The 27,162-nt window shown below is 35.8% G+C and overlaps 2 protein-coding genes across 2 annotated transcripts; both read left to right on the forward strand.

Annotated features, from left to right (window-relative positions):
- Positions 1-552: 552 nt before the first annotated feature.
- On the forward strand, positions 553-10,497 carry grifin (galectin-related inter-fiber protein). Its single transcript, XM_006637105.3, has 5 exons — positions 553-754; positions 1,567-1,648; positions 7,489-7,568; positions 9,538-9,700; positions 10,029-10,497. The coding sequence occupies exons 2-5, from the start codon at positions 1,637-1,639 to the stop codon at positions 10,191-10,193; spliced, it is 420 nt and encodes a 139-aa protein (XP_006637168.1). The 5' UTR covers positions 553-754; positions 1,567-1,636; the 3' UTR covers positions 10,194-10,497.
- A 1,666-nt stretch (positions 10,498-12,163) lies between these two features.
- Positions 12,164-18,623, forward strand: LOC102683263 (QRFP-like peptide receptor). The gene is given in 6 exon segments (XM_069181054.1): positions 12,164-12,188; positions 15,280-15,465; positions 15,468-15,633; positions 15,635-16,143; positions 16,146-16,403; positions 18,433-18,623. Coding segments are annotated over 6 exon segments (1,335 nt in total).
- The last annotated feature ends 8,539 nt before the right edge of the window (positions 18,624-27,162 follow it).

The raw sequence follows: 27,162 nt of genomic DNA on the forward strand, positions 1-27,162 counted from the left end.
GTCTTGCGATATTTCTAAGGTAAAAAAAAGATGTTTTGACAGTATGCTGCACATGTGGGTTAAGACAGAATCGAATATAACCCCAAGGTTTTTCAATTTTGATTGAAGCTGAGTACAGAGCCATCTACAGATAGGGTTACAGGACTGGCTTTATGAAGTTGATGGGGGGTGCCAATAAGCATAATATACTACTAACACTTTCATAGATTAAAATAATTATTTATAAATGATGACTCTGAACATATTACAGAATTTTTTTTTTGCCAGATAAGATTGCCAATGACAACCTGGAGATGGGCAGGGCATGTACTGGAAAAATTAGAATTGAGTACATTGCTCAGTGATAAAAGAGAAGAACCTACAGTACCAGACTTTCACTGTCAGACCTCCAGTTTGGTGATCCAGAACCTTAACCACTATTTCAAATTGCTGTCTGAAAGTGGACTTCGTCATTTGCAGTCTGTTTCTCAACCTTGTTTATATAAAGTAATTATAAAACTAATAAAAATCAAATATTAGCATCATTTTACACAGTTAAAAGTTTATATATGTGAAAAAATAGCAGCTGTGGAAGGTTATAAAAATGCAGAGAATTTGCAATGCCCTGCAGATAAATATTTGAGAGATTAATGCACTTTGATCTGTGTTATTTTTACATTTAAACAGGAAATTCCAAAACAAAGACATATTCAGCAAGGTGGAAAATCCAAACAGACAGCACCACAACATCATTAATCCAGGGGATTAAAATTAGGTAATTCTTCAAAACAATGTGATGTGCACTAAACAAAAAAACTTACTTGTCAACATGTTTTTGATTCGGCCTTTTGTGTAAGCATTTTTTTACCTTTCAAATATAAGATTTTTGTCTTATTTATTAAGTTTCCTCATCAGCAAACTCAAAGGGCTAAGGTCTTCTAATACAGTGGGTTGTACTCTATGATACCTTTACACTTAAAAGCATAGGACTGAAAAATATAAATATTATATATATATATGTATTTATATATATTATCATAAAATTATTTTATGTGGTGTTTAACATTCCATACAGACAACACAGCCTAGCAAGCACTTTTTTCCTATTACAAAGAGGGTTAAAATGAAAAGGTTTTAGTGGGTGACTTTAGATCTGCTGTTGTACTGGCAGTTAGTTTAAGAACAAGGGTTTCATAAGATCCTCCTATTAGTATTTAGTCAGTGTTTTGCATCATTTGAACCACTTAATGTCTTTGTTAGTAGTATCGTATAACAAGGAATGTTGTTAATTTTGTGCAATGTAACATCTAATGTCTATACTATATTATATTATATTATATATCTATAGCTCGCTAGTCACATATGTAACTATGAGCTCTTTACCTTTTTGAAAGAAACATAAGAGTCTTGTTTCTGCCTAATCAGAGTCTTCCAAAAAAAACGTAATAACAAAGCCCCGCGGCCAACTTTCAGGCTTTCACATACACTATGCGGTAATGAACTGGCCTAATGTGAAGTCAGAAAATGTTGACAATCCTTATTTCCGACCACAGGTCACGTGGTTATTGTCTGCTCTTTAAATTTCAGATAGAGCTGAAAACAATACTGACTGGATTCTACAACCAAATCAGGGAGCCCTTGCTGACTGCAGACAAAAATGACTTTACGGGTAAGAAATTCACATTAATTCCATAATAACTATTGTTTTTCCCATCAACAGTTCCTTAAAAACCAGTGCCTGTGAGACTTCAATACAATATTGTATTGTATTCAGAGGCACACCTCTTTGGCAGTATTTTTTTATGTTAAAAGAGTATTTTTTCCTAATAATGATCTCCAGAGAGTCACATTTGAGCTCAAATTATTTCAATCATTGCTGCTATTGTTACTTACAATACAGCATTCTTTAGGTAGATTCTCCAGCCAACTCACTTTGTATCATTATTAAAAGATAAACATAAAAAGCAGTTACTGAAAGCATATTAAGCAATTCCTAGCTGTTTTGTTTTGTCCCTTCCAAGTTTTCCCTTTTTTTTCCCGACAAAAAAAAGACTGTTATATGATTTTCTACAATAGTGAAAGACTTTTTTAACAGTGCATGACAAAGTTCTGTCCTGAAAAGATTCCAGTCATTTCTAGTTATTGATAACAAGATATTTAATGTTAATTTATGTAAGCTTATCTAGTTACAACATTTTGCATCTGAAAATCACTGATTATAAATTAAAGTAGATGAATAAGTCTGTTAAGCCTGTTAAGTCTGTTAAGCCAGGAGGCTAGCAAAGGTGTAGTGCTTATTATGAAAGTAGCAAGTGTCAAAGTAGTGGAAGTGGAAAGTAGTTACATAAGAATTTCATTGTATTGCGTTTAAGTGCCACATGTGAATTCTGTCAGGCTGATTGATGTTTTTTCATAATTTTATAAGTGAACAGGCAATGACACTTGGTGTATTTTCAATTCACTACATTGTGAAAGCTTTCTCCTTGCTGACCAGCCATGGTTTTAAATGATTAACAGCAGCTTTTAAATGACTGGAAAGTTAAGCTCTTTGTTTCAACGTTACACGGTGGCGCAGAAGTGCAAACAAAATAAACAAAAATGAGCACACAAACAAAAACTGACAACACATAAAAGAGTGCACAAACAGAAAAGAGTACACAAACAAAAAATACAACACAAACAAAAAAGTTCACAAACAAAAGTGACACATCCCAAACAAAACTGGGTGCCCCTTCTAGGTTTTCAAGAAGAAGAAATCTACTTATTTCCTGTAATGTGGGCAAAATTAATGGTTTTTATCAAGCTGCTCTCCACAAAACGACCAGAACATCCTACTGTTGTGGTGTTTTTTAAGATTTTAGAAAATTCACAAAAACATCTAATCAATTACTCAATACATGCACTCCACTCAGCTGCCCTCTCACCTAACAACAGATGTCATGTCTGTTGTGAGAACTTATTTTCATTTTGAACACATTTTTATGTGTGCATTCTTTTTAGTTTTTTCCCCCATTATTATTTGCATTGTGTCATTTTTCGTTTGTGCATTCATTTTTGTTTTCGCGTTTTGCACCATAATATTAACATTATTTCACACTTTTATTTAATCAACAGACCATGTCCATCCTTTCTATTTATTAAGAAGATTAATCTCACATTTTAGAGCTGTGACAGCTTTTCAAGTAGGATATAAGTTTGTTTTACACCCAACAACATTCAGGCAGGAAGAAAGAGAATTAAAACATTCTAACAGAAATATTAATTTGATAAATGACAAAACTTAAAATAAAACATAAGAATGACTCCTGCAGATGGCACCTTATTACCATACTGTCAGGGTCAATGCGTGAAGTGTGGGCCAAACTTGGTACAAAGGAACAAAAAGAAAACAAAATCAAAAGGAAACAAAGGACACAGGTACATGTAAATCAGAGGTATTGTTTTATTTGTCTTGTAGTGTCATTCTATGGCATGCATTTTGAAAAGTTTTCATCTTAAGATTGTACTGATCTTCTAGACAAAATAAATTAATACTGTAGATGTGTTCAGCATTACTTATTATCACAGACAATCAGAGTCAATTTCTGCCTGAATTGATGTCCCTCAAGCATTTTGTAATATCGCAGCAATGTAAAGGCCTAATTTATGGCTTAAATTCAGACGAACCCCTTGGGTACTGAGTGTAAACAATCAGATTTTTGTATGCTACTCACCAGACGGAAATATCCAGGAAAAAAAAACAAGAAACATATATGTTTTAAGTTGTGTTTAGTCCTTGCCCTTTGTATCTGCTACAGTAGCTTGGATAAAAATTAAAGCTAAATTTTGTGAAGACAGGACCTGCAATGATATAGCTTGCAGGCCCTGAAAATGTATTAAAAATATATATTAAAAAGTTATATTAGCTATTGCAATTATAAAATAAATAATGATTGCATATTTTTCCATATATCTTTCAGATTTTTCTTTTTTTCTACAGTGCCTTGAGTTTCTAGCTTAGCTCCAGGTGTGAAATATTGACCATTAATAAGAACACCAGGGCATTCCGTTGTGTTTCTAAAAAAATACCTTCCTCTGAGCAAATTAGATTATTGCAATGTGAGGATGAGGGCTAATTTCTATTAGGTTATTAAGGTTATATTGTGATGTATGGACTTTACTTTTATGACTTCAATTAACCCAACTAATATTTTAATTATTTACACCCCAAATTCAATTTTCTCATTTAATTCTGTGGAGGGAAAGGTAAATTGTGCAGTCATACGTCATCAGTTTCAAACATGTTCTTAAAATTCATTATTTGTCATTTTCTATCCATCATATTCTGATACAATTAAGAAAAAAATAAAAAAGAACAGGCTACTTTTTCATGCACAAAATATTTGAATAAAACAAAAAAAACAGTTTTTCAGTGAAAATTAAGTAGTTATAACAAAGTGTATACATTCGAAATGGGCCTGGATTTCTCTCACTCACTATCAGGTGAACCTCTTCTGGATCCCAGATGCAAACAATAACACTGGGAGCATTATTTGAATCTGATGACATTATCAGCAGCTTGAAAGGTTATCTAGTAAAGAAATGTCACACCCAAAGAAGGCTCCACAGCTGAGATGTTGTGTTTCTTTTCTTCTCTTTACTTGCTCCTTTTTGGAGCCAATGCATGCTGACACAGCAACCTACTTGAACTACCATAAAAACATGTACTTTTTCATGGATTTCTTTTATCATGAGCTGAATTTTTTTCTCATTTATTATGCACTAATAAATGTAACTCTTTTGGACAAGAAGAACTAACTTTATAAATATATATGATAAAACGTTGTCTGCAGCCCTGAGTCTGTAGAGACACTTGATAAAAGCTATACTGGCTTTTATCCTTGCTGTCTGCTGAATAACACAATTGGACTAATCAATAACTAAAAAGCATGAGTTTCCACATGCTTTCCATATCTTTGCTCACTGACTCACTGACCGTTTAAGAGCACCTCCAACTGAAAGACTGTGGCTCTCCAGGATCAAGTGTTGTAGAACCCAGTTCTAAAGGTTCACGTTTGTGATAATAAAATGTCATCAACTAAAATACAAGACAGTAAGGTTTTTGCAGGCATTGCATTCAGTTATTTAGGGTGATAGCCAATATCCAGCACAGGTGTGCCACATTTTATCTGTGGATTTTTAAGTTAAAGTATGGGATTTTTAGTGAATTTAAAAGAATTTTGAATATATCATGCCAGAGACAGGCAAATATTATGTTAAATGATTAACTGCATTAAACAGTCATAGTTGGATAATTTAATCTGTTCCTGTACTGTATATGCCTCTCTGAAGGTGTAGAGATGCTTTTGTAAAAAAAAACTATTAAACTGAACAAGCTCTAGTTGGATGCTCCATTCTTCCAACAGCTCAGCAAGTTGTAATTGTTATATGGAAATATACTATCATAGTAAATTATTCTCCTCACACCTCCGTTAATTTGTTTCCCCCAATACAAAAATTCAAAAGCTGTTCATCACAATAATGTACATTGGAACTATGCTGCAATATTATTTCTGTTTTTTCTATACTGCACTTCTATTTTTACTGTATTACTTTTTCTTTTTCTTAATCTGAGCTTTTTCTTTTCATTTCTTTTCAGAAATGACTCAACAGTTAATTAGGAATGTGATTATATATAGGTGGGAGTGTTAGTATCCCTAATCTTTGTGGGTCCTTAAATTATACCCTGAGAATGTATATAAATCTCCTCATAAAGTATCTTCTGCATAAAGTATTTCTTCAGAACATATATCCCCTGCTGACATACAGTATGAGGGTATAGTCAGCATTCAGAAGATCGATTAGAACTGGTGATATTGTAGAGTTATGCTGCTGTGGTTCTTGAGGGAAACCGCAAACATAATAAATGGGAGAAATTGTCATTGTGCATCAGTCTGCTGGTGATTGAGGACTGATGTTAATTCTTATTTTTGTATTATAAAAATGATGTTTACTGCTCCTGACATGTTCCTGGGCTTCAGCCAATGTGCTGAATAAGTATTTAAACTAAAACTAATTACATACAGTATGCTAATGTGATCCAGAACTGATGGAGTCTAAATCACATTTATGGATGTCGATGTTTGTCCATTATGCCTTCCAGCATGTAGGGCAGCAACATCCTGCTGCTGTTTCCATAACATATTTTTTTTTACGGGATAGGGTTGTTAGCCTTGTGCCCAGCCTCTAACATGGAGGACCTGGCGCCTGACATGGGACAAGAATCCATTACCCTGAGATTATGAGTTTCATGCTATACCAACAGAGCTAGTTGGGGCCTAAATCACCTTTCTGTTTGCAATAAATACATTTATTTGGTCTTGTTTGTTAAATTTGTTAAAGCTAACCAAAGTTACATTTCTCTGATGATGTAATTGTCATTTAATGTTAAATTAATGAGACCCAGTGTTCTCCTTAAAGTATTATAGGTACAGTACCATGATACCACCAATGTCTTTGTATCAACCAACCCTGTCCAATTTACTGTCTGCAATCAGACTGTCAAAGTTATCTGTGACTTTGCTACCCAGTTACTGAATCTCTTTTCCCATTTTCAAACCACTTCATCCCATACAGGGTTACGGGGGAGCTGGAAACCAGCACATAACAGGCATTAAGTGCAATACACCCTGGATGGGACCCCAGTTCTTTGCACACAGACACAAACACACGCTCACACCAGGGTCAGTTTTTGCCAAAGCCAAATAGCCTATCAGTATGTTTTTGGAATGTAAGAAGAAACACAAGCACCCAGAGGAAACCCACACATAGGGAGAACATACAAACTCCCAATAGCACCCAGATCCAGAGTTGAACCAAGGGCCCCAGCACTGCCAGGCAGCCATGCTAACCACATTGCATCACACTACATATTTCATCAACATTGGAAATAACATTCTCAATGAAGTTTATTATTTTTGCAGGAGGAGATGACAATTTACAATAAATTGTTTCTGTTTCTGCTCTTGTACTTAAGATAAGACCACTTTATTAACCATATACAATTTCTTGCATTAGGAATTTGTCTTTTTGCACTTGTTTCTAACAACCCTAGTCCATTATTGTCATGTCACTTGAGCCTTTTTTTTCCTGTGCCCAATATAATCTTCAGAACACAATAACAAAGGTCCATTATTTTCAATGATGTATTCAAATGTAGTTGAAAGGCATAACATTTGGCCCTTAAAAGCTTAATAAGCATAATCTAAAATGATTATAAAACACTTTAATGGAAACTGAAAGTCAAGAAATAAATAAGGGAACTTATTCAAAACTTAGCTCTAAGAGTATTTGTCCTAATCTTTACTGCTGTTAATTAATAATATATGTTTCATTTGTAAAGACAAAGATATGGCATTAAGTTCACAAATGTTTTTATGGAGACAGCTTTTTATACATAGATGCAGGTTTGTTCTTAAAGGTCAACTTCCTTCCAAGTCATATAGCTGTTTGTGTCTGTTGCTATTCTAGTTTGAAGCTGCTTGTCCTGAGGGCCTATGTCCAGGATGGAGCTTCATTCTGAAAGGAGATCCTCCTTTTCAGGCAAGCAAGTGAGTAGAATTCAGCTAATATTTAGATGCACAGGGCCAAAAAAGTTTGTGAACTCCCTAGGTAGTTTGGTATTCTCATATATTTTAGACATAAAACATACAGTACTAGATCTTCATGAAAGTCTGTATAAAAGATTAGGAAAAAAAGATTACCTGATTAAAGGTATAAATAAATATCAACATGGTTTAGGTTAAGACTAAATTAAAAAATTAAAAAAGGTGAAATTTATTTTTTAACCATTTTTTGTAGATCTACTTGTACCTGTATGTTTTTAATCATTGTTTTGCTGCATTACCCACTTTCAGCTCAGCTTCAGATGCCAAATGGATGGCCTGATATTCTCATTCTGAGTTTGCCTAACTCATGGTTCTACCAACAATAGCAAGATGTCCAGATCCTGAGACACCAAAGATCCTCCCTACTATTAATAAGATGCTCCCTACTACTATTCTAGATGAAGTTTCTACTTGGCTACCCTCCTGTGAAAACCACTCCTGTTCATCCTTGGTTTTTCTACACTGACAGTAGCCACAGCATGAGAGGCCTGCAAATCCTTAGATGTTACTACTGCGGGTTTAACTTTCTTTTTGATTTTCTGAGCACCTGATCTGTTGGTTGGGTGTCCTGACTTTGCTGGTTAAACCGTGTTCCTCTGCAGTACACTTCAACCTCAATGAATCAATCAAACTAATTGCTATGCATTAGAAATGCTGAATTCAATTCGCTCCTCACCTCACTCTGCCTCCTTCACCTTCAAGTCTGTTGGGATAACCTTATATTGTCTTCTTAACTTTCAGGTCTTTTGGGATAGCCTCACACTGCCTCTTTCACTTTCATTAGTCTTTGCAGTAATTAATTTTTGTTTTCAAAACAAAGTTTAAAAAAGATTGTTGTTGACTTGTTCCTTCAGAACTTTCTCTCTCTAGCTGTCTTTCAGCAGTGTTTTCAGCAGTGTCTCACAGACCTCATGTGCACAGTATCACAAGCCCCCCTGGTAACTCTATACACCTGCCACAAAGAGAGCACACATTTAAATAAGGAAGTAACTCAGCTGTCAATTATTTGGATTGTATCAATGACAGCTGCCTCGCTCAGTGCTTTTCAAAAAGAGCATTGGATTATGCTCATGCAATAAACCTTTAAGATTTATTAACGCTTAAAATTGTTCAGTAATTTACACATGTGCTGGATAATCTTAAAGAACACACTAAAAATGGGAAGCTAGTACAACAGAGGATAGGAGATAGAGGCTAAGTAGTTCTAGTAAGCCCTCAGACTTGTACCTCTGGACTATGTTTATGTACCCCACTAAGTAAGTAGATTCATGGACAGAGCATATGATACCATTGGTATACAAATTTATGACAAGATAAATAAATCTTCCATTTTAATCATTAAAAGTTTAAAATGTGCAATCCAGACTTTTTGTACATGCGTGTATAATTTGGCAAAAGAAATAAATCTCTTACTGTGTATGTAAATGTATATGAACAAAATGTCTGGAAATGTAATAATCTGCTTTGTCTGGCCCATCACCATGGTATCTGTGGATATTATGGACCTCAGTTAAAATCAGGATGACCTTTCTGCAGTTGCATGAAAAGCATGATTAATTCATTTCTACCTTTTAAAGGAAAAAAACACAATAGTGCTAATGGGATTTTCTACATACAATATTCAGCCATCATTCTTTTCAATTTGCATAATTAACATTTAGATACTACAATACATGTTGTGTAAATTAGTTTCAAATTGTCATGAATAAATTTAGCAAACAAACTTGTTCATGGGTCTTTAGGTGCTTTAATTTCTTTAGCAAATTCCATTCTGCCTAAATCAAAATAAATAATAAACACCTAATCCTTAGAAAAGATAAATTATTGTTAAAATTAATGTTTTATTAATATTTCTGCATTAGATACAAAGAAAGAAACTCACTGCTTTGCCTTTTCTCATTTGTTCACTCAGATTTGAGATTAACTTTGTTTGTGAACGAGACGACAAAATAGCATTTCACTTTAACCCTCGGTTTACGGAATCAGACATCGTTTGCAATTCTTTTGTGTCCAATCACTGGGGTCAAGAGGAGCGATGTACTACCTTCCCTTTTGGGGCAGAGGAGCCCTTTCAGGTATTTCAAAGTTCCTATAAGCTCTATAACTTCAGAAACATGTCAATCATATGACAACAGTGATTGAGGTCATAGTTCCTCAAGTAGGCTTTAATGGAATATTTACAGTATATTTAACAAGTACTTTCAATTTATCTTCATATTTTAAAATGTATTTTCATTATTTTTTAAACAATTAATATGCAGTAGTTTTCCAAAACATTCCATGTCTTTGATTTAGATAACAGGAAACATAATTAAATGTATTGTTTGTCATTGGCTGGTTACTCAATATTATGTTTAATTACAGAAGGTGATGCTATATATTATATCTCAATCTTTTTAACAGATTGAAATTTATTCCGATCATGAAAACTTCCATGTCTTCCTTGATGAATCCAAGATAATGCAGTACAAGCATCGAATTGAGGACCTGAAGACAATAACAAAAGTACAAGTGTTAAATGACATAAATATCTCTTCAGTGGAGATCACTAAGAAACCCTTTTATTAGATTAAGAATCTATTAAGGGGCTTGTGTCTACTGACAAAACCTACTTAGAAACATTTGCTCTTTCTATAAGAAATGTAAAGCTAAAAAAAGTTTCTTTACTCATTGTCTGAGAATTTTGTTATGAATCTTTAGTTATTATGACAATCATTTCTGATTAAACTTTTTTAACAAAGAGCTAATGTTAATATCTCTTTTAATCTCATGCATCTGAACCTAAAGACTGTGTGCCTGGACACCATATTTAAGAGAAAATATATGGTCTTTAAATAAACAACACATTAAATTAATTAAATGGTTAAATACATTCTTTGTGTGTAGTCTTGTGTTATTCATGTCATGTCAATACTGTTAAAGAAATTCATCATTATTTCAAGGCCTGACAGAATATATTGTAATGTGTTAAATGACCATGGCTTAATGCCGTCCCATTGTAATAGTAAGTTCCACAATTAGCAAGTTTTAGCACATTCAGAAATAATAAATTACAAATTCAATGAATTTGCATGTTACTGTATGTCAAGATATAAAACAATCAAAACAAAAAAAATCATTTTACTGACTATATGATGGATGTAGATTAATGGTTTCATGAACGTTGAGTGGTGTGAATAAATGCTGAGTTAGCATTTCTGCATTTCTAGCAGTTATGTACTATAGATGGAGAGCAGAACTGATATTCATTATTGGAAAGTGCAGTGTATGAACAATTTAGTTGTGCTCGCAATGTAAAAGTATCTCTGTGGATGTGGCATTTCTAAAAAACTTTTTTTTTTAGAAAAAGTTAAGTAATGGTTGCTTACGACATGGTTCTCTTATCTCTGTGGTATCCCACTAATTACATCACCCTAATTTGAATATACACCACTCTATACCCCTTGTTTTATCAATATTCAATCTAAATGCTCAAAATTCCCTGAATGCCTTGTCTGAGGAATTTTACCAAAGTCTGTGAAAACTTAAATGCACAGTATCAAATACCCTATATATTTGAATTACTGTTGTTATTTGTTTAAAATCATCTAAAATTGGTTATGCAATAGGTGATCCTCAGTTTAGGTCTTGTAATTGTTTATAGCAGTTCTGTCTGTGAGACATACCGATACAAAAGTTACTGCAGTTTTCTCAACCTCTTTATGGATGGGTGCTACAGTAGTCATTCTTTAATCCCTGGGTACTACCTCTGTCTTCAGCAGCTGTTGTAAGTGTTGTGTCAATGGCTTCTGAACAGTATCTCTTATTTCCTTGGGTGTTAGCCTGAACTTGTGTTAGCCACAAGGAAATGTAGAAATACTGTCACACACTCCACCAGTTTTTATTTTGTTTTGCAACTAATTGACAAAGCCTGATTAAGTAAGATATTTTCTCAAACTTATGCAGCAAGACAATGGAATTAAACTTGAAAAAACTTTGGAAAAAGATGTTTCTTTTTTGATTAATTAAAAAAATGAAAAGCTACAGCTCTTCATTTGCTGTATTGTGGTACTGTATAACGGTAAGCTGTAACTAACCATAACGGTTAACTGTATAATGTAACGGTTAAATGTATAAGGAAATCTGTGCAGCACATATCTAACATGATAGCTGCCAGTTTCAGAGAACAAATAACTGCAGTGCAGTTTGCTTAGAGACTCACAATTATTTTGATCTATGTATTTAGGTGTCTAACAGTAAATCACATGGAAACTGGATCTGTATGCTTTCTTCATCAATTTTTCCAGATGAAATTTAGAGAGAAAAATCTTGTCCTGTGTATGTTTTTGAAGTCTTTCCTCCTACAGGTCTTAAATTACTTGAATTTAAGATGATTCTTTTTTCCTTAATAACATGATGATTTGTTTTTATTAAATGGTGAATTTGTATTTCTGATGCATCCATTTGCCTTATTTGGATTTTGTCTATAGCACTGTATGGGAGAACAAGGTTTATTTTAAAAATTCATGCAAGATGGCATCATAATTACTAACAGCACGATGCATGCCATGTGGAGGCCTGGAGGTGTGCTCTAAAGAAAATCTAAAAAAAAGTGGAAGTTAATCACTGTCTGAAAAGAAATGCAGAATTTAAATAAATAGTGTCTGCAGACAAGAGAAATCCAGTCCGAGTGATGACAGATTTATCATTCTTTCAAGATGTGCTTTATATGGTTTCTAACAGAATATAAATGACATAAGGGCCTACTGTACCTGCAAAGTTCCTCTACACTTGCTCTTGTTAGGACAGCCCATGGACCAGGTGGACAGAATAGAATGCATGAACTACTGTTATAATACAGATGGCATTCATTGACTATGCTGAGATTATATAGATTATGCAGAAGATCCATTTGAAGAATAAAGCGGTCATATTATTCATTCATTTATTCATTCATTACTGGATTAAAGTCTGACATCTGTTGCTGCCTGTAATGCTTTGCTTTGCAAATTTCTTCTAGTATGGTTAACATTATTCATTTGTGTCTAAGTAGGGATGTACAGCTCATCTGCCACATCTGTAAGAAGTGCCATTCCCAAAAGAGTACAGTATGTATTTGACAGGAATCACAGTACAATCACAGTACATACTAACTGTCCAAAGGTTGCTTTACAGCATCCCTCAAGATCAAATTACTGTACATGACTGCTTGGTTTTGTTATATGAAATGATGTGGATGGTGAAAAATGTCTGCTACAGTGGTTGAAGATACATCTGGTAGAGAGATTATTTTTCTCATTACAATCTATACACTGTGAATTTTCTCTATAATTTGTAAGTTATGGTTCTCCCTTTTAAATGGGAATACTTTTATTACGATATGTCATTATTTTGGTTTATTATTCTAAAGGTTTTCATGGGAACTTTGTAGGACTGCCTGTCAAAGTTATTTGTTAATCGGGCACTGTTTTAACTGGTAATAAATGAGTTAAAAATCAATTTGCTGTAACTTCTGCTATAGATTAAAAATAGTTGTGTTCATTAAAATCTGGGGTGAGTTTCCCGAAAACGATTAATCTTAGAGACTAACAAGCAACTTTACGATGTACGTACGTAACGTACGAGCTATTTTTTTGTGCGTTTCCCAAAACCCCTCTTAATCGGTCATTTAACGAGCGAGTATAAAGTACTTCTTTGTTAACCCCTCCCCTGAAGTCGCTTAGCAAAAAGCATCACAAGTCGATTGAAAAACAATCGATTGACAATACTTTCATTATATGGTGTCGGTTTTGGTTCTTCAGTGGGATGAAATTAAGTTGTGTGGGAATATGAAGCAAACATGACGTCATAATTTAACAACCATTTAATCGAAAGTGTATAGACGGGTACAAAATGGGACCCTTATTGTTTCTAAGAGAAAAGAAAATAAATGACTGACATGCCGTAAAAGAAAACCAAGTTTAACTGTGTGGACAGTGTATGCGTCCTGCACGACGTCTTTGATTTAAAGCAATATTTTTGGCGCGCTGCCATTGTTAAGAATCACAGTGTTCCATGAGAAAAAAAACTGTTGTTATTTATAGTTATTGGGTGTATTGGAACTCAATGGAAAAATTAACAACTAAGCTTGGCACATGTCACTCAACAAATACAGGACCTATAAAAACAAGTAAGTGTAAGCTTTACCGTCAACAATCATGACAGAACATAAAACGGCATTCGAACTTTAAATATTGTATCAACCGCAGGTTTCCATACGGAATGGAGCAGGCGTGGGACTCAGGGAGTGGGGTTGAACAACACATTTATTCACTCAAATTGGGAAAGGTACACACAAAGGGACCGGGGTTACAGCGCTGCACCTACACTAACACACACACGAAGGGAAGAGACTGTATCAGCCTCCGTCCCACTATGTACAGTCCGGTAGTCCCCAGGTGCTGTTCTCAGCCCGCCCTGCGTGGCGCTACATTGTAATACATGTACATGTTACATGTTTCACGTTCTTTATGGAATTTAAATACAATTAAAACCCCACCCCAAAAGTACTAAAAGAGGGAGTATTATTAAAACATTTGACTTATGAATATGAAATTTACCCAAGATGACTAATAAATTAATTACTGTAGAAATAAATGTTCTTTTTTCGAATTTCCTCTTACATAGTACAACAAAATACCAAAATCCTTAATATAAAATCTTAGTATTCTATATTTCCAGAAAATTCCCATGACGTGAATTTGAATATGCTCTGTCTGGCGATCTCTGTCGCTAAGGTTGGCGCAAGAGGAAGCCAGTTTAAGAAACACTTAGTGATTAACGAGTGGGTTGGGGAGCACGTAGATTATGAAGGATTTAACGTTCTACTTTAGTTACGATAGGTTTTGGGAAACACTTGTAAATTAACAATCGATCTTAAGAGCGAGTTCACGATGTTCTTAGCGCTACGATGCTTTCGGGAAACTCACCCCAGGTAGATTTGAACATCTTTCTATTAAGTTATTTCAGTAAATATGATTTGAGTAAATATCAAAATCTTTAATAAACTAAATTGTCAAGGTCTGTCTTAGTTATTAATTACATTAAGGCTAAAGCTTATGCTGTTAACATTTTACTGTGATAAAATGACCAAAGCAGACATTTAGTATTTTTTAAGAATTTCTTATTAATAGCTTTAAAAAACATTTAATTTTTAAAAACTACAGTGAATTGCATTACAATATATATATATGATAGGTTGGAAGCTTAATAATAGACTGGAAATGATATATTTACAAAACATAAAAAGATACCTTAGTCACATGAAAGTTTCTGTTCAAAGAAGCAAATCTGTTTTATTTGTTATATTTTTAATATACAAATTAGTACTGTATATTCATTATCAGAAATAGTGAATGAGGGATTGTACTCATAAGGACAGCAAGAAATACAATTAGGCATCTGTTACCATTTCCACATCAAACATTGAAAATGCACTGCTTTAATGATGCAGATGCAGATGACTGAATTAACCATGCCTGCTGTTTTACTTTAGCTATAAAAAAACGCTTTAAAAAGAGTTGGACATTCTTATATCGTTGCTGTAGAAGAAAAATGAATTACTCTTTACATCTCTATGACTCACAACTAAATCCTTTTTATTTATTACTGGCTAACAACCAATCGGCATGATCAGGTAATTTGAGCAGTGATTTCTTCCTGTACGCAAATACTGAGCTTAAAAATACTCTGCTCCTGACAATCAAAGAGCCCAACACTATTGCTCTTATTGTGATGTACATCATGTCATTTGTGATTGGATTCACAGGGAATATCATGTCCATTAAAGTGCTGACTGGCAAAAGAAGCAAAAGGCTGTCTGGTGTTTACTGATAAACCTGGCTGCCTGTGACTTAATGGTAGTCTGCATTTGCATGCCCATAACCCTAGGTAACAAGATCTACACAGCATGGGTGTATGGTGACTTTCTTTGCAGGGCTGTGCCTTTCACTCAGGCTGTCTCTGTTTCAGCCAGTGTGCTCAGTCTGACTAATCAGTGTAAACAGGTACTACAGTGTCTACAATCCTTTGAATGCCAGGTCATTTTTTACCTGGAGAAAAATCTTCTGGACAATTGTTATTGTATGGGTCCTGTCCTCTGGGATTTGTATGCCTCTGATGAATCACCGAGACGAGATACAGCTCATTGAAGACTTGCCTTTTGTTTTCCCTATTTGCAGAGAGATCTGGCCTCAGGCAAAGCTGAAACAAGCGTACAATGTCCTGCTCTTTTGTGTTCTGTACTGCCTCCCCGTGACATTCAATTTGATTATTAGTTTCTTGACAGGGCACAAGCTCTGGTACACTTCCAGAAATTTCAAGGAATTTGACACCCAAAACCAAACAGTACATTTCACAAGACTGAAAATGCGCAAGAAAATTGCCAAGATGGTGGTGGCTTGAGTTCGTTTGTTTGCTGTGTCTTGGCTCCCTCTCTACCTAGCAGATATCTGGATAGACAGGGAGGAATCCTCTCCAGCCTGGGTTCTGCAGCTGAGGCCCTCAACAACTCCAGTTTGAATCCAATCTGTTACTGCTTTGTTGGAGACCTGTACCGATCGGTCACAGAAATCAAAAACAGGTACCATCGGAGGCTAATTTCATTCTTCAGATTTTCGCCTTTAGAGGAATCTACCTCTTCTACTTTCCCCAAACATTTTTCCTTTAGGAGATCTAAACAAACCTTGCACAAGGATACAGTCTCTAAGACCTTTGTACCAGAAGGCGATTTTTCTAACTGCTGCTCTCACAACAGCGTGTGTGAGATCAGACTGAACTCCTGTCACCAAGTAGCTCTTCACACATTCTCATCAAGAAAAGACTCCAGGGACAAATCTAATCAAACAGTGTTATAGTTAATATCTGCAATCACCATAGAAAAAAAGACTTCTGCCATCAGTTGTCAAACATCTTGGATCGCTGGCCTGTACACAGGCCACAGTTATCTTTCTATACTCCATGCAGAAAGCAAAGATTCCATAAAATAACAATATAATTATATGAATAAGAAATTCATTCACAAATTATATTTGTGAAGTATTTTCAGTATTAAATCCAAGAAGATATATACCTCTTTTACAAATTATGGTTTTCTGTGCTCTGTACTGAAAAAGTGAAAGTGTTATTATGGATACTATAATTTAGCAAATAACAATAACTGCTCACATTCTTGTGTTCTGTCTACTGTCTACTGTGTATTAATCCCTGGATATTCTGCCATGTAAAGAAAGGGTGGAAATATGTTACTTGTATGTATTGTGTTTAGAATCTGCTTTAATAAGTATGGTGTCTAGGTGAAGCTACAACTGCATTCTTATTCGTCTAAGCTTATAAACAAACAAGAATAACATGCCTGCTTGTGAAGACAAGGAAAGTTAACATTCATTGCCAATGGTGAGACTAATGTGACATTTAACTGTAATGGGTTATATTTTCTATTATTATCTATTTTCCATTTGTATTTTATTTATTTTTACAATGCATACACAAACTTTGTATATGTGTCCTGGCCCCATAAACATGGGATATTCTGAGATATTTTGCAGAGGAAGTCTCTGCCTATGAGTTATTTTTACAGGTATTTTAAAGGTGTAATAAAAAGCAATCATTCAGAACTTGAATCATAAAGCCTTGAGTAACTATCTAAAGTACAATACTCAATGTATTTTAAATACAATACAAAACAACTAAATAAAATACAACTTATTAACAAAAATCAAAACTGGAAGGATATTAAACTTCAAACAATTTCCTCCTGCTTGTTTGTCACCAATGCTCAGTAAACCTTCTGTCAACCTGTATCAATCTCAGAACTGAATGTCTGAATGTTTCTTCATTCCTTTCTGGTGACGGGTATTGCTGTTGTTAGCAACACTTGATATGGCCCTTCCCAGCATGGTTGTAGGGTCTGTGAAGATATCTTTCTAATCCACACCTACTCTCCGGGGATCAGGTGTGTCCATGTAGGAGGTCCCCGGGTGTCCAGCACCTGCTATTGTGCTCCAGCTACAGAACTGTCAAAAGCCTGCAATATTGTGACAGGGAATCTGTTAATAAGCTCAATGAACCTGAAGGTTCATTGGTAGATTCATGGGTCGTCCGGTGATGATTTTAAATGGGGTCAGTCCCACTGTTCGATTGGGATCAGCCTGAAGGCTGCACAGAACTTTCAGGGTCTGGTTAATCCACTCCACAGTGCCTGCGAATTGTGGGTTGTATGGGCAGTGCAGGTCCCACTGAACCCCTAGGGAGGCCGCCACTGCCTGGCACACCTTTCCCGTGAAGTGTGTGCCTTGATCCGAGTTCAAGCGGCAGGGTAACTCCCACCTAGGAATAATGTCAATTATTGACATTATCTGACCTGACAATCGTCAGGTGCTTGGCTGTTACAGAGGCCATAGCCCTTTTGACAGGGAATGCCTCCACCCACCCAGAAAACAAATCTATCATCACTACCTTCCCCTTACAGGTAGGCAGAGATCAGTAGTCAACCTGCCAGTGCATGCATGAGCTGGTCGCCGGAGTGGAGACACGTGCACTTGTGCTGTAGTCGTGTTCTTCTGGCATGCCTCACACCGTGCAAACACAAATCTGATGCTACTGCAGTGAAGCCAGTCCCTATTCAATTTTAAAAGAGAATCTGTGCACCATCTGTTCCACCAAACACACCCCATCATACACACCCCAAAGACATACCTAGAGGTCCATGTAAATAGTGACTGTTTGGCCTTTAGCACATTTACAGGCTTCTATTAAAGCTTTCAACTCGACCTGCTGTCCTGAGGTCTAGGGAGGCATGTTACCAGTGACCAAGATTGCAACATCAGAGGTCACGGCCCAGCCAGCCTTGCACTCTCCCTCATGGATCAGGGAGGACCCGTCAGTAAAAAGAAACAGATCCTCATTTCCCAAAGGCTGTTCGGCCACGCTAACCCCCTCATCCTTTCCGGTAACCCAGGGTTCACAGTTGTGGACTGTTAAGTGCATGAACCAAGTGACTGGATTTAAAGCCCCTTCTCATTCAACTACAATATTGGGATTTTCAAAGAGGGTCTGCCATTTGGTCCATCTCTGCATTGTCACTTGGCTTACCCTGTTAAGGGAGAGCAAGGTGTGAACTGCATAGGGGCACCATACTGCACACTGCTTGCACGGCTAAGCATCCTTAGGCAACTGAGTCCAAATTCCCGGAATAATACCTTACTGGGCGATACGTATCTCCATGATCCTGTGTCAGAACAGAAGTCTAAATTCCATTCCATTCAGTTACATACAGATAAAAGGGTTTGTCCACCTGAGGGAAACCCAAAGCCGGAGCCTGCAAGAGAGCTTGTTTCAAATCATTAAATGCTATTTTAGCCAAATTTAACCTCATCCTCTGAGCATACCCTCCCTGTTACAAGTGAGTAAGGGGACGAGCCCCACAGTCTGGGGTACGGGAAAGCCTCTAATGGCCTGGGCTCTGTCCTCAGTCAATTCTTTTTTGCCTTGACTGATCTCCGGTCTGAGATAAATCACAGTAGGTAAACACACCTGAGCCTTTTCCAGACTCGCCTTGTGTCCCTTAGCTGCCAGTAAATCTAAAACTTAAAAAAGCTTATTCTTGTAGGTCTCCTCATCAGAGGACTCTATTAAGAGATCGTCCACATACTGAATCACTACTCAGTAACTTGCAGGTAATGGGGACTCTCCTCCACCACCACCAATGTGCAGCATCCACCTGGATGATGCTATGACAGCCATAGTGCGCCAGAACACTCACCACACACCATCATCATACATTCTGACTCTGACCACATACTTCTTTTTTAACTTTTCTTCACATTCCTTTACCTTTTTCTTTTCTGACACCTAGTCCGATACTTCTAATCATTTTTCTGTGCACCAACACATACTGTTGGTTTTACCGTACCTGCATACCATGCAACCAGTTGGTTTTACTGCATCCTGGAGCACTATATCCACCCCCCTTAACCCAACGGTACTGCTCTTCCAGGGCACCAAGTGCCCGGGGATATTCCTCCCTTTTCATCTCAACGAGTTGCTTCATCTGGACAAGGGTTTCCTCAGCAATCTCCTTACTCCTTGTGTTTCATTCGGTCCCCAGATAGCACAGGAGTTTCCCTCCATACAGCAGACAAGCAATTTATTAGCAATAATATTAGGCACTTAGGTCCGATGCTTCTGGCGAAAGGGAGTCCCCAGCCATATTAGGGATATCCTGGCAACCACGCCAAAATTGTTGTGTCTCCAATAAGGACTCCATTGAGAAAGATAAAGAGAAAGCCTTTATTATGTATGCATGCAGGAGGTGCATCTTCAGACTAAAGAGATCTGAAAAGCTAGACTCAAACGTTTGCTTATAATATACAGTTTTATAGAGAACAGAAACTCAGCGTGGGAGAGAGTTCTCACCAATCACAGAGACTTCTGCTCTCTTGACTAATATTTTTGCTTAAATTACACAATATTCTTAAAGACAATATAGGTCTGTTTAAAGTGCAAAGAATTTTTGCCTTGCATGATCAGCTCAGTCTTAAGGAGTTTTTTTCTGTTACAAGTACTGCTTGTGCAAGCAGCAGATAAGAAAAAAGTTAGTAAAATCCGCCTGATCAGACATGTCTCACAGGCAGCCTCCTTCAAAGCGAATATCAAGTGATCCTTTAAATATTTAGGAACAAATAATAGGTTTATTCCCTACTGAAAAAAAAGAAGAAAGAAAACACAACGTTTTGGCCGTGGAGCCTTCTTCAGCCTTGTTCCTTTGCAGCCTACACATGCTAACGCAGCTAACCACCTGAACTACTTTAAATATTTATATTCAGAAAATACCAGGTTGGACATAAGCAGTGCTACCCAATGGCAGTACATAAACTGCACGGTTTCCTAAGTTTTCCTAATGGAATCAAGGAACTCAGTTATATTTAAATATTTTCTTTATTTCTGTATTTATTCCTCATGACAATGCTATTCATTAATAGTCAGGATATCACCCTAATTTATTGACCTTTTAGGCTCCTGTCACTCAGTTTCGCAGACAAAACCCCCCAGGCACCTAGATGTTTAAGTGGTCCCCTCTCAGGAAATTCTGCAGTCCTCTGTTCAGTTATTCTTCACATGAGATTTACAATCCCAAAGTTAGTAAAAATGTATTCTACAAAATTAATTCAATTGCAATTTATAAACAAAAAGAGACACTGGTGCATTCAGCTCAGCTAACAGCTGTTAAACTCAACAACCAGTTCACAGTCTTTCACAATGAGACACTGGTGTATTCTGCCAAATAAACTCTGTACTGCCAAACCATTTGAAATCTTGCTTTCACTAATAACCCCATCTATACTAGCTGATCCTGCCTGGCCAGGGACACAGTTCTTTGATTTCATTACAAAATTACTTGCGCCACCAACACAGCAGCAACCCATTTGATGACTATCTAAACCTCTCTCCCTCTGAGACTGCATAACTCTCTGCTCATTTCATAGCACAAGTATACAAAATCTATTACTCACTAGACACAGTGTACTTGTCTATCCTCTCCTGGCTGATTTTATACTGTACAACTATCTATTAAATCAACAGAGTGGCCAGTTCTACTCAGTGTCTATTGTAAAATCAAAAGCATTTTTTGAGGAATGGTTTGCTCATTGTCATGTGGATAAATTCCACAGAGATAATGAAACAGAGATAAAGCCAATTCCTGAAGTGGGAAGAATATGAAGTTGTCACACCTGACATCCCTCCCTAGAGGGCGCTCCACTTCTCCCATTATTGTTCCTGTGATTGTTTCTAAGCTTCCCAGGTGTACCCTCTTATGTGTATTAGTTAAAGACTAGCTCCTCCAGCTCTCGGGACCCATCATTAGGGTAAGAATGGATTACTCGCCGCTGGACTCCCGGACTGTGCCCTGACCTGCCTTTGGACCTGTTTGGATTTGGATGCCGTTCTTTGTCTCCCTTGTCTCACGGTCTGTCACTATTATTTTGTGCACTATTAAACCCCTGTGTGTTTACTTTTACCACGCCTCCTGTTTTCTCCAGCTCTTACCGCATCACATAGGGTCTACTACAAGACCTGACAGGGATCTCAGTCCATGGTCGTAACAGAAATATAAATAGCTATTTTCATGAAAAAAAATAAACAGACACATGATAGTGACCAGGCTTCAAAAATACAGTTAGTTAGAAATAATAATTTCTAAGAATTTAAAAATAACTGAAACCCTCAAGATAAGAACAAAAGAATGATCATTTATTCAATTTTTATTGCAACCCTCTTTGTAAAGAAATGCTCCTGTACTCAATTTTAAATGCAGTTCTGCTTAGTTTCTGTGTTGTCCAGATACAGTTTATTGATTATGCATTCACAGAGAAATTAGTTTACTCAAGGAATTAGAATCTTAACAGCTTCCTTCCTTTATATTCATCTATCCAAAACCTTATCACAGACACCTGATCATTTTAGCCAGCAGCCATATCACTCTGCAACTCACAGAAGCTAAGCTAATTATTATTATTATTATTATTATTATTATTATTATTATTATTATTATTATTATTATTATTATTTTCTGCTCAGTTCTGACTCATGATGCCAACAATTTTATATGTTTTTGTTCTCATTCCATTAAAAGGATAGCTTTCTTCATTACTCTGAATAAGTTTTTATTTCCAACATGTGGAAAGAAAATAAACTTAATAAAATTAAAAATAAAATTAACAAGAGATAAAGCTTTTTTAACAAGGCCATCCCTGGTGATCCATTTAAAAAACAATGACTCAAAAGAACAATCCTAACTGATTTTGAAAAAGTAGACTGCTGCGATCTGTTTACACTATGGCAACAGGAAAATTAATATCTTGTTGCAATTAATTAATATGGCAATTGCTGAAACAGAACACCAAAAACATAACTTCCTGCTTACTGGCAAGAATTAACAAGTAGTACATGCGACACTTTGAGTCTCCAACCAATCTTGACCTCAGCTTAGGTGGCCTTGGACTGCTGCTGCCAGGTTAGGGCAGCATGAGGTATTGCATTACTGCCTGAGTTGAAAGCAGGGTGTCTAAAAAAAATAAATCTACCACAGCGTGTAGGGAAGGGAGAACCACTGAGATGTTAATTTTCTAACATCAGGAGTTTTTGTTTCCTCTCTGCAGTGGGCTTCTATCATTATGCAACTGTGCCAACCACTCTATAATTCCATAATGCACTCTGGCATTTCAGAGCCCATGAGAGACCGTCTCCTAGTAATTTGTTTCCTCATGCTCACCTGTCTCTATAGTGCAGTCACACCAGTTTCTCACAAATTTTTCAACAGTTAAATTTGTAAGCCAGCGACACTGATCTGACCTCCGTGCCTCCAAAACTTGCTCAGTCAAGTCCCCAAGATATGTTATCTTTCCACTTCCATAGAAACTCACTCAGCTGATGCCTGCCTCTCTTTTCCATTCTACCTTACTTTCTTCACTCTATATAGGAATATCTTATGCTCTGCAGTTCCTGACATACATTCACCTCTAGGTCAGGAACTTCAGAGCATAAGATGATAGACATAATATAGACTTATAGACATAAGATATAATACTATCATCCGAGAGCTCATTGCTCCTTTTATTGGCTGCATGTTTTGCGAAAGCCATCAGCAGTCCTTTGCTTGCTCCCTGGGCCACACCTGTTGTTCACATATTTCCCTTAAGTACCAGCTGAACTACAGCATCTACTGGAGGGTGTCCAGGCATATTAAAAACTTGCTTGTTATAGTGGGTCTCATTTCCTTCATAAAAATCCAGTCTTACATATTTTGGATGGTAGTGGTGGTGGACAGGATGTAGGCTTTTTTGTGTTGTATGGAAGAACAAAATTGTCACAGTGTTTCTGCTCTCAACGCGGGAATTCTTATCCAGTAAAAATTAAGTGGTGTAAAGGTTTTTGACAGGACTCCTGCAGAGATTACCACCGTTGCACGCACAGTGAGCTAAGCATAACTGCATTCTATACTTTAAAAGAAAGATGAATAGGCATGCGATCAAACCCAAGGAGGAAAGCATACCATTAACAGATTCATCGGCTAAAATATGTAAGACTGGATTTTTATGAAGGAAATGAGACCCACTATAACAATATATATACGCAAAGTTCTTCATTATCTCTGAGAACCCTTTTTTCAGAGGAATGGCAGATATATGGCAAAGAAAGAACATTTCTTACTTTGTAAAAAAGCATTTGTAGATTGTGGTTAAAGTCTGCACTTATGCTCAGAATTGCAACTTGGCCTCCATTCTTCCTAATCACCTTAATGGATCTGTATTAGCATAAGAACAGGTAATGTGTTTATTCCATGCTGAAAAGAAGACCTTTTTTGTTTCCTTTCTTTTCGGCATGGAATAAATCTGTTACCTGTTCCTTTGCATCCTATGCATGCTGACGCAGCTACCTACTTGTATTAGCATAATCTGTTTCTCTGAAATTTCTTCTGAAATTTCAGTTCAATTAAATTTATTTGTATATAGCGCCTTTCACAACAAGGTTGCCCCAAGGCAACAAAGCAAGTGACCATACATGTTGTGAATACAAAACAGAAATAACCAGAAGACAACGGAGGAGAGGAACCAAAAACTCCTTAGTAAGGAGAAAAAAACCTCTAGGGGTCCAAGGTCAACTGGCTGCCAAACCCCTTTCGGCATGCTAACATTATACAATTAAAAAAAGGAATAAATTAATAAGGGTATTAATCCAGCCATCATGTCTTCCGTATGTCAGTACTCCAAAATTTAAATGTTTAAATTTAAAATGATTAAAATGATTTAGAAGTTTTGTTGTGTGTCGAAACTCCACATTACAGTTAAAGTGTCGTTAGTTAAAATGTCATCGAAGATTGCACAACAAACCTGACAGAAAACCCTTGCAAACGTTGTCATTTATCGAAAACTTCCATCTGCTGCTACTAGGCACATACAATCAAGTGCTACTCCTGCACACACTCAGGCACTACCCATGCCTGAGAGTGTGTTAAGGAAGGTTCCTTAAAGTGATCAGAAACATAATGATTTGAAGCTTGCAGTCGTGTCACTGTAGTAGTATATACACAATCTGCAACACACATTAAAAACAAAAAGCAAAAAGCAGTAAATACTATATATAAAAAGGAAAATCATGATTGTGTGAGTATTCAAACCCAAATTAATTTATGGTGCACAAAGACTACTTATTTAATTAATAGAGTAAGTCATACTATTTCACTGAATGCCTTTAAATATAGACCAGTTTGTATTAAACACGTCTTCAGTGATACTATATGTAAAGTCAAATTACTATTATGTGCAATATTTTCTGGTTTATGGATCAGCAACCTTTGTCTCTTGGTGAAACATGCTAAGATTACTTGCAAAGTATTCACCCCCTTTAATAATGTCCAATTTTGTTGAATTACTTATGATGTATGCACTCTTTAAGTGAATATGTGTAATGATTATAGCTTAAACAGAACAGTTTTTTGGTGAAAGAAATTAAATGTCTGCTAAAATTGCAACGAAAATAAAAAACTATAATAAGTCAATGGTTCTTAAACTTGGTCCTGGAGTTCTCACGTTTGCTGCTCTTTGATTTAACTAGGTCTTTTAATCACCAATGGTTATTACTACCAGACATTGATCTACTTAGTTGTTTGGCTTTTATTCTGTTCTCAGGCCTTTTAAAATCATTTAAATCATTTAAAAATACATTTAATATTCCCCAAGCAGTACATATAAATATTTCAAATTATCTTAGCATTTATGCATAAGGTTACTGCATAATGTCTAATTTTATAACTCTAGCTGAGCTGTCAAGCAGTTAAAGGTTTAGGAGATTACCAGGTCAAAACTTACTTCCGCAACTGACTCTCCAAGTTAACTTTGGCTACTTATACTGCCTTTAAGCGCTTCTGTATTCAGATTCACATTGTATTCAAGTCACAGTGCAGAAGATGCATATTTCCTGTCCTAACTGTTTCAGGCCTGGAAAGACTGTGCATTGAACAAATAATTAAATGATGATGCATTATGTTTTTAATTAAGGATTTGGAGATTAGAATTCTGAGCATCAGCCTCTAAAACTCTTCATATTAAAAAATCAAGTACATTCATATTTCCAAACAGCTAAGGGAATCAATTAAAGATTTGTTTATATCAGGGGAGTTTATGAAATAAAGTAGTTGCTATACAGTAAGTACTTGATTGTGTAATCTTACAAAACCATGAAATATTAGGGTTATCGTGTTGACACACAGTAATTACATTTCATTGATCACGTGTATATTTTATTTTGAACTTAATTAATCAAGATTTGTACTGTTTTTGATTAAATTGCCAAATAGTACAATCCTAAAGGCACAGGGGAGATACAAAATAAAAAAAATGTGTTTTAAGACAAACCATGAAATTCAAAGCTACATATCTTAACTTTAAACATAAAAAAATTAATGTTTTCTACATTTAAGTGCACAACTATATGAAGGCCTTCCTGAGATTTTCAATTATCAGTCCCCCCACCAAACCTGTGCCTACAGTGATTTTTTTCTTTACAAAATACACAACCCTTTACAATAGTTACCTCTGAAACTGTGTGAATTCATGTCACATGAACTTATCATTCTTCTCATCCAATGTTATTGCTGTTTATTGTTCCTGTGGTTTATGTGGTACATTTTTAAAGGACACTTTTTTAATGGTATTTTTGTCTTGATAAAAAAGTAGGTAATCTTAAATAAAAGTCAGTGATATAATAACAAGGAATAAAGCATCTCTGGATTTTTAAAATTATTATTCCATGTCATGCTGTATTTGATTCAGGAATTTAATTTCAGGAATTGCAAGTTATTGACTTGGGTAATAACCAACATACACTATAATGATTTTTTTAAGTATAAGGCTTTATATTTTGAAGGCTCACTCATTGCACACCACAAAAACAGCACAAGGGGCTATTGTAGAAAAGTAATAACAAACAATGAACAATGTTGTGAGTGAAGCACAGGCTAAGGTTCATGTTATCAATGATACATTACATTGACATATTCCAAAATAATGCTTCTACAATTAAAAATATTGAAATACATATGTTCAGGTAAAAATAGAGGTTGGATCCAACTGTAATGCCTGTTTTTTAGACTTATACTGACTTTTGAGTATTACTTTCTGTATCAACATTTTCTATAGCAAATATAACCTCTTCAGAAGTTTGATCAGAGCCTCATTAATGTAATATAGAGTTCTTAAGAGAAATACATGCAGTATTTTGATTATGTATGTGACTACAATTTGAGAAATAATCTTTTTTGAGGAATTTTTATAAAGTGTTTTGCAACATATCAGGGGGTATATACAGTATGTGTCCATTACTGCTGTTGCTATTTCAAATAATTCTAAAAAGTCTGCTATATGTTTCTGAAATAACAATTTTTGTAGAACTTGGTTACCACCTAGTGGCAAATATCACACGTTACCTAGTTCTTTGTATTTTAAAATGGCCAGCAGCCATA

The sequence above is a fragment of the Lepisosteus oculatus genome, chromosome 19 (assembly GCF_040954835.1).
Source record: "Lepisosteus oculatus isolate fLepOcu1 chromosome 19, fLepOcu1.hap2, whole genome shotgun sequence".
Lineage (NCBI taxonomy): Eukaryota > Metazoa > Chordata > Actinopteri > Semionotiformes > Lepisosteidae > Lepisosteus > Lepisosteus oculatus.

Coding starts and splice junctions, on each gene's coding strand:
- grifin (XM_006637105.3), top strand. Junction 7,569..9,537: donor CCTCCTTTTCAGGCAAGCAA/GTGAGTAGAATT, acceptor TTGTTCACTCAG/ATTTGAGATTAACTTTGTTT. Junction 9,701..10,028: donor GGGCAGAGGAGCCCTTTCAG/GTATTTCAAAGT, acceptor TCTTTTTAACAG/ATTGAAATTTATTCCGATCA.